Source organism: Corapipo altera, unplaced genomic scaffold (genome assembly GCF_003945725.1).
Source record: "Corapipo altera isolate COAL_440 unplaced genomic scaffold, ASM394572v1 180, whole genome shotgun sequence".
Taxonomy (NCBI): domain Eukaryota; kingdom Metazoa; phylum Chordata; class Aves; order Passeriformes; family Pipridae; genus Corapipo; species Corapipo altera.
Window position 1 is genome coordinate 3,029,708 of NW_020884915.1, and position 13,861 is coordinate 3,043,568.

Consider the following 13,861-nt stretch of genomic DNA (forward strand, 5'->3'; position numbering starts at 1 on the left):
AAGAGCTGGAGTGTCAAAAAATGTCATCTAATAGCAAATTCACTTTTATTCTGGTAGGCTCATCTCTCTTAGGAGACCATAAAAAGTTATTTTCAAAAGATGGAGAGCAGTAATAATGTCTAGAAGGTTAAAACCAAGGGGGATGCTTTTTAGTGGGAAAGAATTACATCAATTAGATCAGGAGTTAGAGGAGGCTGGAAAGTTGTCACAGTCCCTTGAAATCAACACTTCATTGGGTCTAGAAACATAAATGTTGCTTGATTTTTTTTTTTCCCTTCTAGAGGTTTATTCTTATGTTACTCCCTCTAGTGCTGCCAATTTTTCCCATGGGAAAATTACTTATATTAAAAAAACCCCTTATCTCTATTCTTTAAGTTAAAACCCCCTATTTTTGAGTACCTATGTAAAACTGGGATATGCAACAGAAAACCCACATATTTGTGTGCAAGACATTCTGTGGAGTCTGAACAAGAGGGAGCCCAAAATCACATCTTCCAACCTCCAGTAAAAGTCTCTGCATTGTTCTCCTCCTCTCCAGTTGTAAGAGAGCCACTGTGCAGCCAAAAATCAAGAATTTTGGAGACTAAGGAGGGTAAATATTTATATTTGTGACTCTCAAAGGGTACCAGGGTTGAGACAGACACAGAGTCACTGTGATGTTCAGTTCAGACAAGGTGTTGTCATGGAAGGTGTTGGAAATTCAGGTGATTGACTGGTGAAATTGTGACTCTGAGCACTGGGACTCAGCACCCCTCTTGCCTGTGAGCACCTTCATGCTCCTAAAAAGCATAGCTGATGTCTGAGTTATTTCCAAATATGGCTCCTTAGATTTGATTTTTCAAGAGTTCTGGACAAAGCCCAGTCCTGGTTTTCTGCCCCTTTGGAAATTAGCTGGCCAACAGTTCTTTCGGTAAGCATGCTCCAGAAAATCAAAATGTCCCTTTTAAAATTAATATAATCTCCAATTATCATATTACCTCAGGGAGGGAGGCCTGGTGGTACTTAATAGAGCTCTTTGGGGCTCTTGTGCATTTTAATTGAGTGAATAATTGTAAAACACTTCAGGGTCTTTTGGTAAAAGGCTCTGTATAAACATTGCCATAATGCTGAATAATCAGGTTGTGAGATGAACTGGAATAAATTAACCCTATAAATAGATATGTAAATACACATAGTGTATGTGTGCATATATACATCAACATTCTTGAGAGAACAAGGCAGTTACTTTAGAAAAATCCTACAGCTCTTGAATAAGAAACAAAATATGAGATTGGATAATCATAATAATCAAAATGTTAGTTTTCAAGGTATGGTAGACCTGTAGTTTATCCTCCTGTGCAACACACAGAGAATTACCAAAGCAGTGATGGTGTTACCTTTTCAGTGATGTTTTTTGAGAAACAGCAAAATAAGTTGTGTTTTATGGGGGAGGAACATGGAGGAGGCGGATCCAAGGTACTAAATGTTTATACACCTAAGGGTGTAGATAGATGATATTTGCAGGAACCAAGGGAGTTTCACTTCAGATGACTTTCCCGAGGTGTTGCTGCAATGCAGGGGCAGGGTTTGGAATGGAGAACACATCTGCAGTCCAAGTCAGTGTCCCTCCAGGCATTTCCCAGATGGAGCAATGGGAAGGACAGTGATGGGAACATGTCCCATCAGCCTCAGCAGTGGTGGATCTGCAGCTGATCTGCCGGGATACCTTGCATGGATCAGTAGCCCCTCCATTTCTCCTCAATGCTTTGGTTGTCTCATCTCTCCAGACTATAATTTTCTGGGGCAGCGACTCTGTTCCTGTGCTTGTACTCTCTGGTTACTCAGCTCCTTAGGAAGGGGAATTCCTCTGAAATGAAGTTGATGGAGATGAGCTTTTATACTTCATGTCAAAAAAAAGCCTGTACTGGGCAACGAGGTGCTGGTACAAAGAGTTCTCTGGTCTTAAATGGGACTTTGCACAGTGATGATGCCATTTCACTTAGTTAATGAAAGGAACCACCTACCACAGGCTAAATGCAAAACTACATAAAGGAACCTGGCATTTGGATGGTTTGAGTGCTTGAAGTATAGATGAACAGGAAAAGACCAGGCTCTGTTTCCAAAGGAATCAATTACCAGGGGTCCTCTTCCTACTGGGAAGGTCTCATTTGCAGGAGTAGACAAAGCTACTTCTGTTGGGAAATTGGATATTTGTTGCTGGGGATGACATACATCTTTTAAGCACCAAGGAGACACTGAGGAATGCTGTGGATTCAAGAGGGATGGAAAGACTGAAATGATTTTCCTTGCTGTGAAAACACTGAAGAGACTGATGGTAGTGCTGGGTACAACTGGAGTTCTGTAGAGTTGTACCCACAGCCAGAACAGTTTGACAAAATGATCCGTAGTGTGTTAAATCTACAGATTCAAACAGTGTAAAAAATGTGTAGGATACTCAGCATTTTAGAATAGGAATGAGGTTGGACTAAAATTTGCTTTCTCTTTCCAACTGCAGAAAAAAATTATGATCTGTAAAAGAAAATGTCTTGAGCGAAGAATATTAGAGTATAAAGATAGCTAATGAATTTTTTACCTCTGGAAGGTTCCCCAGTGGTGTTTATGAGCTGGTAGCTGAGGGGTTTTCCGATAAGATAAATGTCTGAGCTACCACAGAAAGCACAAACATCCCTGTTTAGCATGTTGCTGAAATCTTGGAGACATGTCAAGGACTGACTTTACTGTGGAGTCCCCATTCCCTTTTCCTGCCCAAAGGTGGTTCTTTCCAGGTGAGGTCTGAAGCCTCTTGACAGGGTAGTGTGAGGGAACTTGTTACATTTGTCCAGAAGATGAGTTTCTTTCACATCACCATTCCCTTGCCATTTTTCACAAGTCCCAGATTCACTCAAACATTGTTCCTGATGCTCCTGATGTCTATGGCTTCCCTTCCCATCTGCCAGGGATTTCACGCTTCTGATGAAACAGCTTTAAAATTGCAAAGACAGCCAAAATGTAGCCTAAAATCACAACAATCAAATGCTATGGCTGTTATATGGGATTTTTTTTTTTTATCAAAAATCCTGAAGAGTGGTTGTGTATCAGAATATCACAGAAACAAAGATCAATCGAGTTTCCAATGAAATACCAGTTGGCATCAACTGATGTGGGATCTCCTCTTACATGGCATGGTTACCCTTGCTCTGTTTCCATGTTGGGTTCATGTCTGGGTTTGTGTGCCTTTATTTTGAGCTTCCTTGATAAAGACAAAGTATTTTCAGAAAGTGTCATCACATAACATGTGCTGCACTGATGTCAGCTGAGGAAATCAGTGTCAAGAGCAGGAAAAGCCAGAAGATGAATGGGTGTCTGAGTTCAAAATAGGAAACAGCCTGAAGTTCCTTTGGGGGAAAACATAAACCTCCTTCATTACCAGTGACACTATTTCACCTCTGGTACAGAATGAAGATTCTGTCCTCCTGCTGATGGACAGACACATCTCACATCCATGCAAATGATTCTGAGCATTCATGGATGCACAGGAACAGCCCTAAAATGTTGACAGTTTTGACTGGTGAGCTGTTCTCACAATCCATGTGTAGCTGAGAGATGTCACATGGAAAACTGCATTATTTGTGTTCCTGCATGGATTTCAGCCCCTGTAAGTTGTGTATGTGTCACCTCAGTGGATATCAAAGTAACTCTGTGTCACTGAAGGGAAGCATCTTGCCTGGATGCTTCAATACTCATTTATTCATACTTTGATATGAGGATTGTGTCTGATCAAGGTCTCAGCAGGATTTATCACTCAGATCTGTCTGCGTTTCTTAATTTTTCTCTGATGTTTTAAGGACTGTGCATCCATTTACTTGTTCACACAGAATTTTGTGAGCTTTCTTTCCAATCAGACTAAGGGTAGGACAGAAGTTTGCAGTGTCCTGTTAAGAACATCCCCTATTGGTAAATATGAAATGGTCAGTAAGAGGTTTTCCAAAAGCCTTTATTTTCTGTTACATTACTCTGAGTACCTTCCCTGTTCTCCCTCAGGGCCCAGAGCTCACAGCCTGGTTCCTATGTCGTGCTCTTCTGAAATTTCTTTATTTATCTTAGACTCTGACATTTTGCTGAATCATTGATATTTTCCAGAAATCAGCTTTTTAAGTGGAGATACCTATTAACTTTCTGAAGTCATATTTCAGTGAAACTCCAAACTGTTTAGTTTAACTTGACAAGCCCTATAGTTATACAGGAAAATTATTTTCTTCTTTAGAGTCATGTTTATGTTCTTTTCCAATGAGCTGGATGTTTTATTGCAAAAGGAACTGTAAAAGAGGTAATTTTAAATAGTCGCAAAATAAATTCTGTTCTGTAAGGTACCAATAACCTTCTTGAAGATCCTAATTAACATACTTATGCCAGCATAGGAAGCTCTATTGCATTTGGAGTTGTCAAACATTTCTTTCTTTGTAATAGAAATGATCCCTTTCTGATACCTACAGGCATCATCATCCCCAAAACAAGCTTTTCATTTCAGGATATTAGAAACACCAGGAGATTAATCGAAGTCTGAAGTTCAGCGGTGCAGAATTTCCATCTGTTACCTTGCTTGTCTGTAAAGATAATAGTCCTAATAACACATGAGTGACACAAAGCATTTAGTGAGTAAAGTGAGTAAAATAAAATTACCAGGCTGGCTCCTGTGCTGTCAAAATGTTGAATTACTGCTGGACCAGGGACTGGCAATGATGAAGGTGCCAAGTCTCAGGGGAGGTGTTGTTTTACAATGTGGTTGTGATACAGATTCCATATAACCATGTGGTCATTGGATATTAGGAAGGAATTCTTGGCTGTGAGGGTGGTGAGGCCCTGGCACAGGTTGCCCAGAGAAGCTGTGGCTGCTCCATCCCTGGAAGTGTTCAAGGCCAGGTTGGACGGGGTTTGGAGCAACGTGGGCTAGTGGAAGGTGTCCCTGCCCATGGCAGGGGGTGGAATGGGATGATCTTTAATAACCCAAACCATTCTATGATTCCATGCCATGCCAGTGCAGAGAGGGCACAGCAGCCTCTAGGACACCACACTGGTGGGCAGCCCCAGGTGCACTTTGCCTCATATCTGTGAGTCAAACAGCAAACATATATCCGTAGAGATGGAATTAAGTTTTCCAAGAGAAAAAAACCAAAAACCCACAACAATTATCTAGTGTAATTTGTACCACACAGGATCATTTTGTTACCCTGGTCTGTGTGTTTTGCAAAGGAAATCAAAGCCACCGCGTACCTGCACAGCAGGGCCCAATCCTGCACCCTGCAGTGGGAATTCAAAATGTGTTTCCAGTAGTGCCTTTACAGTCATGCTGATTTAGACTGATTTGCTTTAATCATGCAGATCCCAAGCTCAACTTTTATGAATTGAAGAAGCAGGTTCTTTTTAAGTAACGGTAGTTTTTTTCCTTTCTTTCTTTCTTTTTCCTGAAAGAGCAGGAACTTTGTTATTCTGTAGAGCAAGATGAATGAATTTGCCATTTGAGGATGAATTTTCCAAGAGGGATTAGGATGTTGTGCAGTCCTGGAAATGCAGGAATACTACTTGCAAGCCCAGCATTTCTTTAGGTTCATGATCAAAATTTGCATTATAACTCCATATGCAAAAGAGGGAGAAGGAATTTCAAATGTGAAAACTTCCAGTGCTTAACAGCAGCTACAAATTGAAGTGATAAAGATGGAAATTCCCTTATTCATAGTCAGAAATCATTATAAATGAGTTTGGCTCAGTTTACAGTGAATTGCTATATCTCAATCTTGTGTTAAAGGGTGATAAAAAGTGAACACAATCTTCTGGTTAGTCCACAGATGTGCAAAAGCTCACCAGTGTGACAGGAGAGAGGGGTTTTCGCCTGATAATACCTTTTGTCTCCATGTATTTTCCTTCCAGCTACCCATTTCCCATGGTATTCAGCAGCTGCAGCAGGAAGGACCTGGAAAACAGCCTGGAAAAAGGAGTGGGAATGTGCCTCTTTAACCTGCCCGAGGTCAAGGAGTCCTTTGGTGGCCAGAAGTGTGGGAATGGCTACGTGGAAGATGGAGAGGAGTGTGACTGCGGGGAGCCTGAGGTGAGACACCACCTGAGAGCCACTGCTCACCTCCCACCTCAGGTTCTAACAGTGGAGGATTGGCCTGACATGTTTAAATCTGGTGTAAAACAGAACTCTCCCTTTTCTGCTTCTGTTTCATCAGCTTAAACTCCAGAGTCCTCAGAAGTGCAGGGAGTGTCTCTTGACTTGCATTCGAGTTGCTGAAGTTCAGGCAGGGCTTGAGTTAAGAACGTGTTTGGATCATCCTTAGACAACAAACCCTCTCATGGCTTGTCCAGCAGACTGGCCATGGCAGTCATGTTCCTAATAAGAGATATCCCTTTAGGTGTTAGCTAATCATCTAAACTCTAATTTGTGAACAGAATTCCTGCCCAAATTGTGCCCAAATTTCTCACTATACCATGTGTTAATCGAAGGTTTATTTCCATCCATGAAAAGCCACTAATGTATCTATATTAATATCAATATAACCATAGAAATTGTGGAACCATACAATAGTTTGTGTTGGAAGAGACCTTAAAGATCATCTAGTTCTAACCCCTCTGCCATGGGCAGGGACACCTTCCACTAGCCCAGGTTGCTCCAATCACCATCCAATCTGGCTTTGGACACTTCCAAGGATGGGGCAGCCACAGCTTCTCTGGGCAACCTGTGCCAGGGCCTCATTGCCCTTCTATATAATGCTATATAAATATAAACATTAATACTAGCTATTTATTTTTTCATTGAAGCTTCAGCTTTTAGGCACCAGACCTTACTCTCCTTCACTATAAGATTTTTCTTTCCCACTGGCCAATTACCTTACTAACAGAAATAGCCTTCTCTGCCTCCCAGACAGATTGCTGCTGCTTCAAAGATCATTCCATTTAGTTTAGTGAATGTGTCAGAGGCCTCCTCAGATCAGGAGGAGAGAGGTAAAACCTGGGGGTCAAATAATATCCGAGCTGACATCCTTATCCCTTTCACATCCCTTCCTCATTGGCCATATCGAACCTCCCTCCAATTATCTGAATTAAATGCATCAGCACATGAGGGACTTTTTTTCCTGTGATAAATACAGGTCTACAGACAAAAGAGATGAGGGCACTTAAAACAGCAAGATATTGCTGCATCCTGTCTATAGAGTGTATTGGATTTATACAAGCCGTAAGGATTTCCTGGCAGTTCACTCATTCTGGAGGGTAACAAGGTTGGAGGAAGCAGGCTTATCTTCTTGTTTAAAGTCAATAGAGTGCAAGCAGCTTGCAAATGTCTTTCTAACCCGGTTATCTTTCCTGTTTTCATTTTTGAATGTTAGTGATACCTTTTCAAGTCAAAGCCACTTAATGTCAGCAATCCCTGAGTTGGTTTGCCTCCTCTTTCTATCTTTTTTCCTTTTTAATTATATTGGAAAACTGCAGCTTGGGTGCAATTAAATTTATTTGGGATTTACTGCTATAATCTGAGTGGTTCCAGAAAACCTGTGTGATTAGTTAATAATTCACTGCCCAGTCATTTATATCAGCTGAGTTTTGTCAATAGTGTTGCACTATTCTATTGCATGGAAAGCTGTACAATAACACACACTGGTTGTATTTTATCAGGGATCAGAATAAAATATCATTCTGGATAGCTGATGGAACTTGTTCCTACCCATGGCAGGAAGGTTGGAACTAGATGGTTCCTTCTCTTCCAACCCAAACCATTCTATGATTTAGATTAGATATTAGGAAGAAATTGTTCCCTGTGAGGGTGGTGAGGCCCTGGCACAGGTTGCCAGAGAAGCTGTGGCTGCCCCATCCCTAGAAGTGTCCAAGGCCAGGTTGGACAGGGCTTGGAGCAACCTGAGATAGCAGAAGGTATCCCTGCCCATGGCAGAGGGGTGGAACTGGATGATTTCTTGGTCTCTTCAGACTCAAACATTCTATGATTTTATGATTCTGACTTAATTTTGGATTAGATGACCAAAAATGTCTGATCTGCTACAGTGTCTTTGGAAGGACGGTTAGTGTAGATTACAGGTGGAAAGATGAAAGAAAGAAGAGGATTAAAAATCCTTGGTCCTTGAAAAGTGAAAATGTGGCTTCTTTTATAACCAGCTGTAAAGGGGGATCAGAGAACTATGAACTGGTAACTCAGAAGTCAGACAAATTACTTCCAAATTTAATTAAGAGCTAGTGCCCAAACATGCCAGGGGTGAGTCAACGTGGCTTTTGTGCCAGGAAATCTTGTCTTAGGAAATCTTGTCTGACAAAATCTTGTCTCATAAACCTTTCACAGTACTCTGAAGGGCTTAGCAAGTGGATGGAAAGGATGGTGCTGTCACTGCGACACTGTCAGGAGTCCAGAGAGGTTTTAGACCAAAGCTTTCACCAAAGCCTCTCTAGGAGACTAAGCAGCTGTAGGATGAGAGAAAATTCCATGGGCAAAAACTGGTTTAAAAGATAGAAAATGCAGCCAGGTATAAATCATCTGTTTTATACAGTGGAAGGAGATCTGCTGCGATGTATCCACGAGATGTGCCCTGGGGACTACACAATTCAGCATTTTCATAAACAGCTTGGGAAGAAGAATAGACTGAATTTGCTGATATTAGTTAGGTTGGTGGAAGATGAAATCTGGCTGTGAAGGACTGCAGAGAAACCTTCTGAGACAGCTGGACCACGCATTAAGATGAGAAATGGGACTCGGTGAGGAGTGATACACATTCCAAAAATCATAAAGAAGATGATGGACTCAGAGCTGACTCTGACCACAGAGGAACAAGACTTCATATTGCAATAAATAGTGTCATGAAAATGTCAGCTCAGTGCTCCAGAGTGGTCTAAAAGGTAAATAGGCTGTTAGAAAGTACTAGGGGAGAAATAGGAAAACAAAACAAAGCACCAGCAGAGCTCTATAAATCTGCTGCGCTTGAAGCTGCATGAGCAGGTTTTCCCTACCCCTCCCTGATCTCAGGGAGGATAAAGCAGAATGAAAAAGATTGAAAGAAAAGCAGTAGGGTGGTTCAAAATTTCGAAGGGCTCCAACTGGAAAAGAAGAAAATTAAGGAAGATATGACAGAAACTGATAAAATCATGAGCAAAAGTGGAAAAGGTGAGCGAGGAGCAACTTCCCCCGACAAGAACTGTGGCAAAGGAAGGTAGAAAATGGCAAGTTTCAAACAAACAGAAGGAGCTGCTCCCATGACTGTGACTGTGTGCAAATTCCTTTTCACTGACTGTTACAGGTGATAAAAATGCCCATGGAGCCAAGGGAAAGCCAGGAGATTGTAATTGTGTCTCGTGTGTTTGTTCACCTTCTTGTCCTTAAGCATTTTCTGCTGGCTGCTGCCAGGGGAAAACAAGGAGAGAAGGGCTATAGGTTGTCCCAGTGGGTTCTCTCTTGTGTTCCTAGAAAAGAGAAGATGAAAACAAGGTGTCCTGTCTACAGGATAGTCACTGGCATCACATAGGTGGTGCTACAATTGCTTTGGCATTAGTCTGTTTGAGCTGCCCTGATGAGCCAGGAGACCTAGAAATCCCCTCCCATCATTGCTGGTTTTTTCCAATAAGAATAAACAATAATAACTACAGCATAACAGTCATTTCTTTAAAAAATTATTTTCCTCCAGAAGCCTTGTGAACCTTTCCTGGTTTTTTGCCTGTTTATGTTAAAACCATTCCTGACAATGTGATAGCCCAGGCACAAAAACTATTTACCAAGCTCATTCCCTCCAATGAGTAATAAGTGAGTTAGCAACTGGAAATTTCAGTGGCTGCTGTAACATCACTCAAAGAGCTGTGTCTTTATCCCAGTCTGCCTCTGGAATGCTGATTGCTTTCCATGGCTGGGGTAGGGGCAAAGGATGGGGTATTGGAGCTGACTGTTTCAGAAGGACCTAAATGAGACTGCCACTGCTTTCCTCCACTCTGCTTTTCTCAGATTGCTTTGAAGGAGAATTTATAAAATGTGCTTAAATGCAGCAGCTGCACAGCTATATTTCCACAGCCTACTGCCTTCTAGCATGAGCAAAAATAGGGGCAGGAAGTTGTCCCACTGCTTGGGAGTAGCACAGTTAGCTTTGTATGTCCAGGCAGATATTATCTAAGGAAGATATTATCTAAGGAAGATATTATCTAAGAAAACAGTGAAACTCTGAGAACCATTTTGCTCTTTACTCCTGAGTGCCCTGCCTTACCTTGGAAAGCTTTACAGAAGCCAACGAAGTGACAAGAGGTTGTGAACATCATTCTAACCCACTTGTATTCCTTGTGTTCCATGTATTGTTAGTGATCCCTTGCTAAGTCAAACTGACTTAGCAGAGCTGAAGAGCAATTTTATCTGCTGCTGTTTCTGTTAGAGAGATGAGATTCCAGCTCAGCTGATGTAACTCGCAGCTTGTGAGAATAACCTTGGAAAAACAAATCCATTATTTTCTGAAACTCCTTATTACCTTGTTTTACTGAGACTAAAGTTTGCAAAAGCCCACACATGGCACCATCTAATCCATAAGTGTGAAATTGGGATGTATCAGGCAGTGAGACTGCAATTCATACTCATTCCATTTCTGCAAGCTCTATTACTGATGTATCCTGATAAGAGATTACATGGAATAGTGTCACCATCTTTCTCTGTGGCAGCCCCAGAGAGCAGCTATCACAAAATAGAGCTGTAGTCGTGATGCTCAAGAACTGCAACACAGGCCCTGGATCCCCTCTGGAGGCAATGGAATCATTCCACTGGTTTCTGTGGAAATAAAACACCACAGTACTGAATCAGGATTGGTGTCAGAGCACTTGAGTTGTTTGTGACATGTGGGATTAGAGCCATAGCTGGAATAAACCAGCCTCCCTCAACGGCTTCTCTGGGTTTACTACACTTATTGGGCTTGTTGAATCAAAGGGCAGACAAGGCTGTTTGGATCAAGTTGTCGAATTTCATGCATAATTCATGATTTCATGCCTGGCTTTTCTTGGCAGAGCTATAGGCAGCCTCTTGATTTAGGGCTCATTGTGACTGAAGGTTGTCTGCTCTAAATTTATCCTCTAAATTTATCCAGGAATGTACAAATCGGTGCTGTAACGCAACTACCTGCACCTTGAAACCAGGAGCAGTGTGTGCACATGGACTCTGCTGTGAAGACTGCCAGGTGAACCTTGGGAAATGTTTCTTTCCTGTGGGGTGTGGGCAGAATTCCATGATTTTCCTGCTGTAGAGCAGTGAACATGGATGGAGAACAAGTAAATTGGTATCAATAAGTGTTACGACGCTTGTATAACATACAAGTAATTTAAAAAAAAAAAAGGACCAGATCACCAGACTTTTTAAATGTCTGTGCTATTTATGGCCACTTCATTTGCTCATGCAAAACCTCTCTTTTTTTAATGAACTTTTGCATGCTTTGATTTTTTTCATGCTTACGTGGCAAGAAGTCATTAAATGCTGAACCATCTTTTTGGGGAAGGCTCTTAAAATATTAATTCTATCAACAGCCTATGTATTTTTAATAGCAAATCATCAGCTCTTGTGGTCTCTTAACATACTATAAAAGCCAACTTGCCACAGGCATTTACCTGCTTGAATTCTCATACCATGCCTTGCATATGGGCTAATAAAGCATTCAGCAAGTTCCCATCATGTCTGTGGCAACCATCTGCCTCAGAGCTCAGAGCAGCAAGTGCTCACCACAGTGAGCAAATGCTTTTTAGCAAAATCAATCTTCATTTCTCTTTGCTTTTTACCAAAGGGAAAGTGATTAAAATTCAGGGCTGTTCTGAGAGCGCACCTGTCTTTTGTGGTTGGTGGTGAGAAGTGAATGTTCAGGCTTGAACATTCCACTGTTGCCTATTAGATACCTTCAGCTCCTGAAAGAATTTAGTTACTCAGGGAAATGGGGACAGGATAGGAACAGTTACATGGACTTGTTGTGTAATTAAGTTCACAGAATCCCAGAATATGCTGAGTTGGAAGGGACTCACAAGGATCATCAAGTCCAACCCTTAGCCCTGCACAGGATCATCCCCAAGAGTCACACCATGTGCCTGAGAGCATCATCCAAACACTCCTTGAGCTCTGTCAGCCTTGGTGCTGTGCCCACTGCCCTGGGGAGCCTGTTCAGTGCCCAACCACCCTCTGGGGGAAGAACCTTTCCCTGATATCCAAGCTAAATCTACCCTCACACAACTCCAGGCTCCTGTGGTCCTGTCCCTGGTCCCCACAGAGCAGAGCTCAGTGCCTGCCCCTCCTCTGCCCCTCCCAGGGAAGTTGTAACTGCAGTGAGGTCTCCCCTCAGTCTCCTCTGTTGAAGAGGGAGTCTCTGTTGAAGTTGAAGAAGACCTTCATGCCCATGATGGCAACGTTTCCTTGAGGAAACATAACTCATTAAGGTTGAAAGGATCTTCAAGATCATCCAACCCAACTTTCATCCCAGGAAACCATCAGGCATCTGAATATGTAGTCAAATGGGCTGGTGACTTCACAAGCCCTAACACAGCACAGTGTTCTGTGATCAGTTGGCTGCCCTGGTCACTGCAGTGCTGTTACAGCCACATGGATGGAGAGGGCTCTGATCTGACTTTTGATCAGTGCTATGGATCATCCCAGTGTTTCTGTGCCCGTGTGTTCAGGCATGATGGAGGAGCCACACTGAAAACACCAGGGCTGGGTTTACCTTCTACCCTGACCCATGTGAGCCAAGTTTGCAGCTGCAGCTCCAGCGTGACCCTCCTTCCTGCCAAACCCTACCCAACATGTGTCAAACAAATGCCTTTAAAGAGCTGTGTAACCCTTACACTGTCCTCTGCACTCAGCTGGTGCGGGGCCAGTGGAAAGAGCTGCTCGTGTGCTGCACGTGCAGCAGTTAAAGTTGTCATTTGTTTTGCAGTTAAAGCCAGCGGGGATTTCTTGCAGAGAGTCCAGTAATTCCTGTGACCTGCCAGAGTTTTGCACGGGAGCCAGCCCTCAGTGCCCAGCCAACGTGTACCTGCACGACGGGCACACGTGCCACGGGGTGGATGGGTACTGCTACAATGGCATCTGCCAGACCCACGAGCAGCAGTGCATCACCCTCTGGGGCCAAGGTGAGTGTGAGAACAGAGCTGAGTGTCAGACAGGCTTGGGGGGGAAAAAAAAATAAACCATGTGATTTGGAGGGATTTTATACAGCGCCAATCTGTATCTATTCTCTTCTGAAATGGAGAACTGAATAATGAGGGAATCACTTTGTGATTCATTTTAGCCTTGATTTGCTGTCGTGTTCATCTCTTGCAGCAGGAGGTAGAGAGCAACAGTAACTAGGCTCATTCTGCAACATGCTGCAAATGGATAGGTGAGCTTAGACAAATCATTTTATACTGACTTTGATATGGCCTTATGTCACCCTACAAAGTGCTGAATGCTCTTGGCAGGTTGAAATCACATCCCTTTTCAGATGGTGCGTGAGCTTCCTCCTGTGCTCTAAATAGCTCATCTGCAAAACATATGTGTCTGCCTACATCCCAAACCAGGGCTCAGGATTTGACATTAACATGAGACTCTCATATCATTGGATGCATTTTTATTAACTGGTGTTATCTGTAAACCTGCCTCCTGACAGCACTTTTTAGCAGGGTATGCACCAAGGCAGAAAGGGATTTTATTCTCCCATGGGAATTTAACTCCTTTGTGTAGAAATCTAATAACACGAGTTCTTGAATTATCCTGAACGTATATCCCAGGAAAACTGTTCACCTTTCAGTAAAGCCCTGTGGCCTTTCCACTGAAATGCAAGTATTAACTCAGTATCTTGCTATTGCCTCCTGCATTTCTGTGGACAGCTCATGTCTCCTCTGGTATCTC

General features: G+C 42.5%; 1 protein-coding gene across 2 annotated transcripts in view; it reads left to right on the top strand.

Annotated features, from left to right (window-relative positions):
* Positions 1-13,861, top strand: part of ADAM12 (ADAM metallopeptidase domain 12) — a 182,842-nt gene that overhangs the window by 145,729 nt on the left and 23,252 nt on the right. For both annotated transcript variants that reach the window (XM_027655327.1, XM_027655326.1), the window contains exons 12-14: positions 5,905-6,082; positions 11,085-11,174; positions 12,909-13,104. In XM_027655327.1, the coding sequence (XP_027511128.1) occupies positions 5,905-6,082; positions 11,085-11,174; positions 12,909-13,104 (464 nt within the window). The remainder of the gene's footprint in view (positions 1-5,904; positions 6,083-11,084; positions 11,175-12,908; positions 13,105-13,861) is intronic.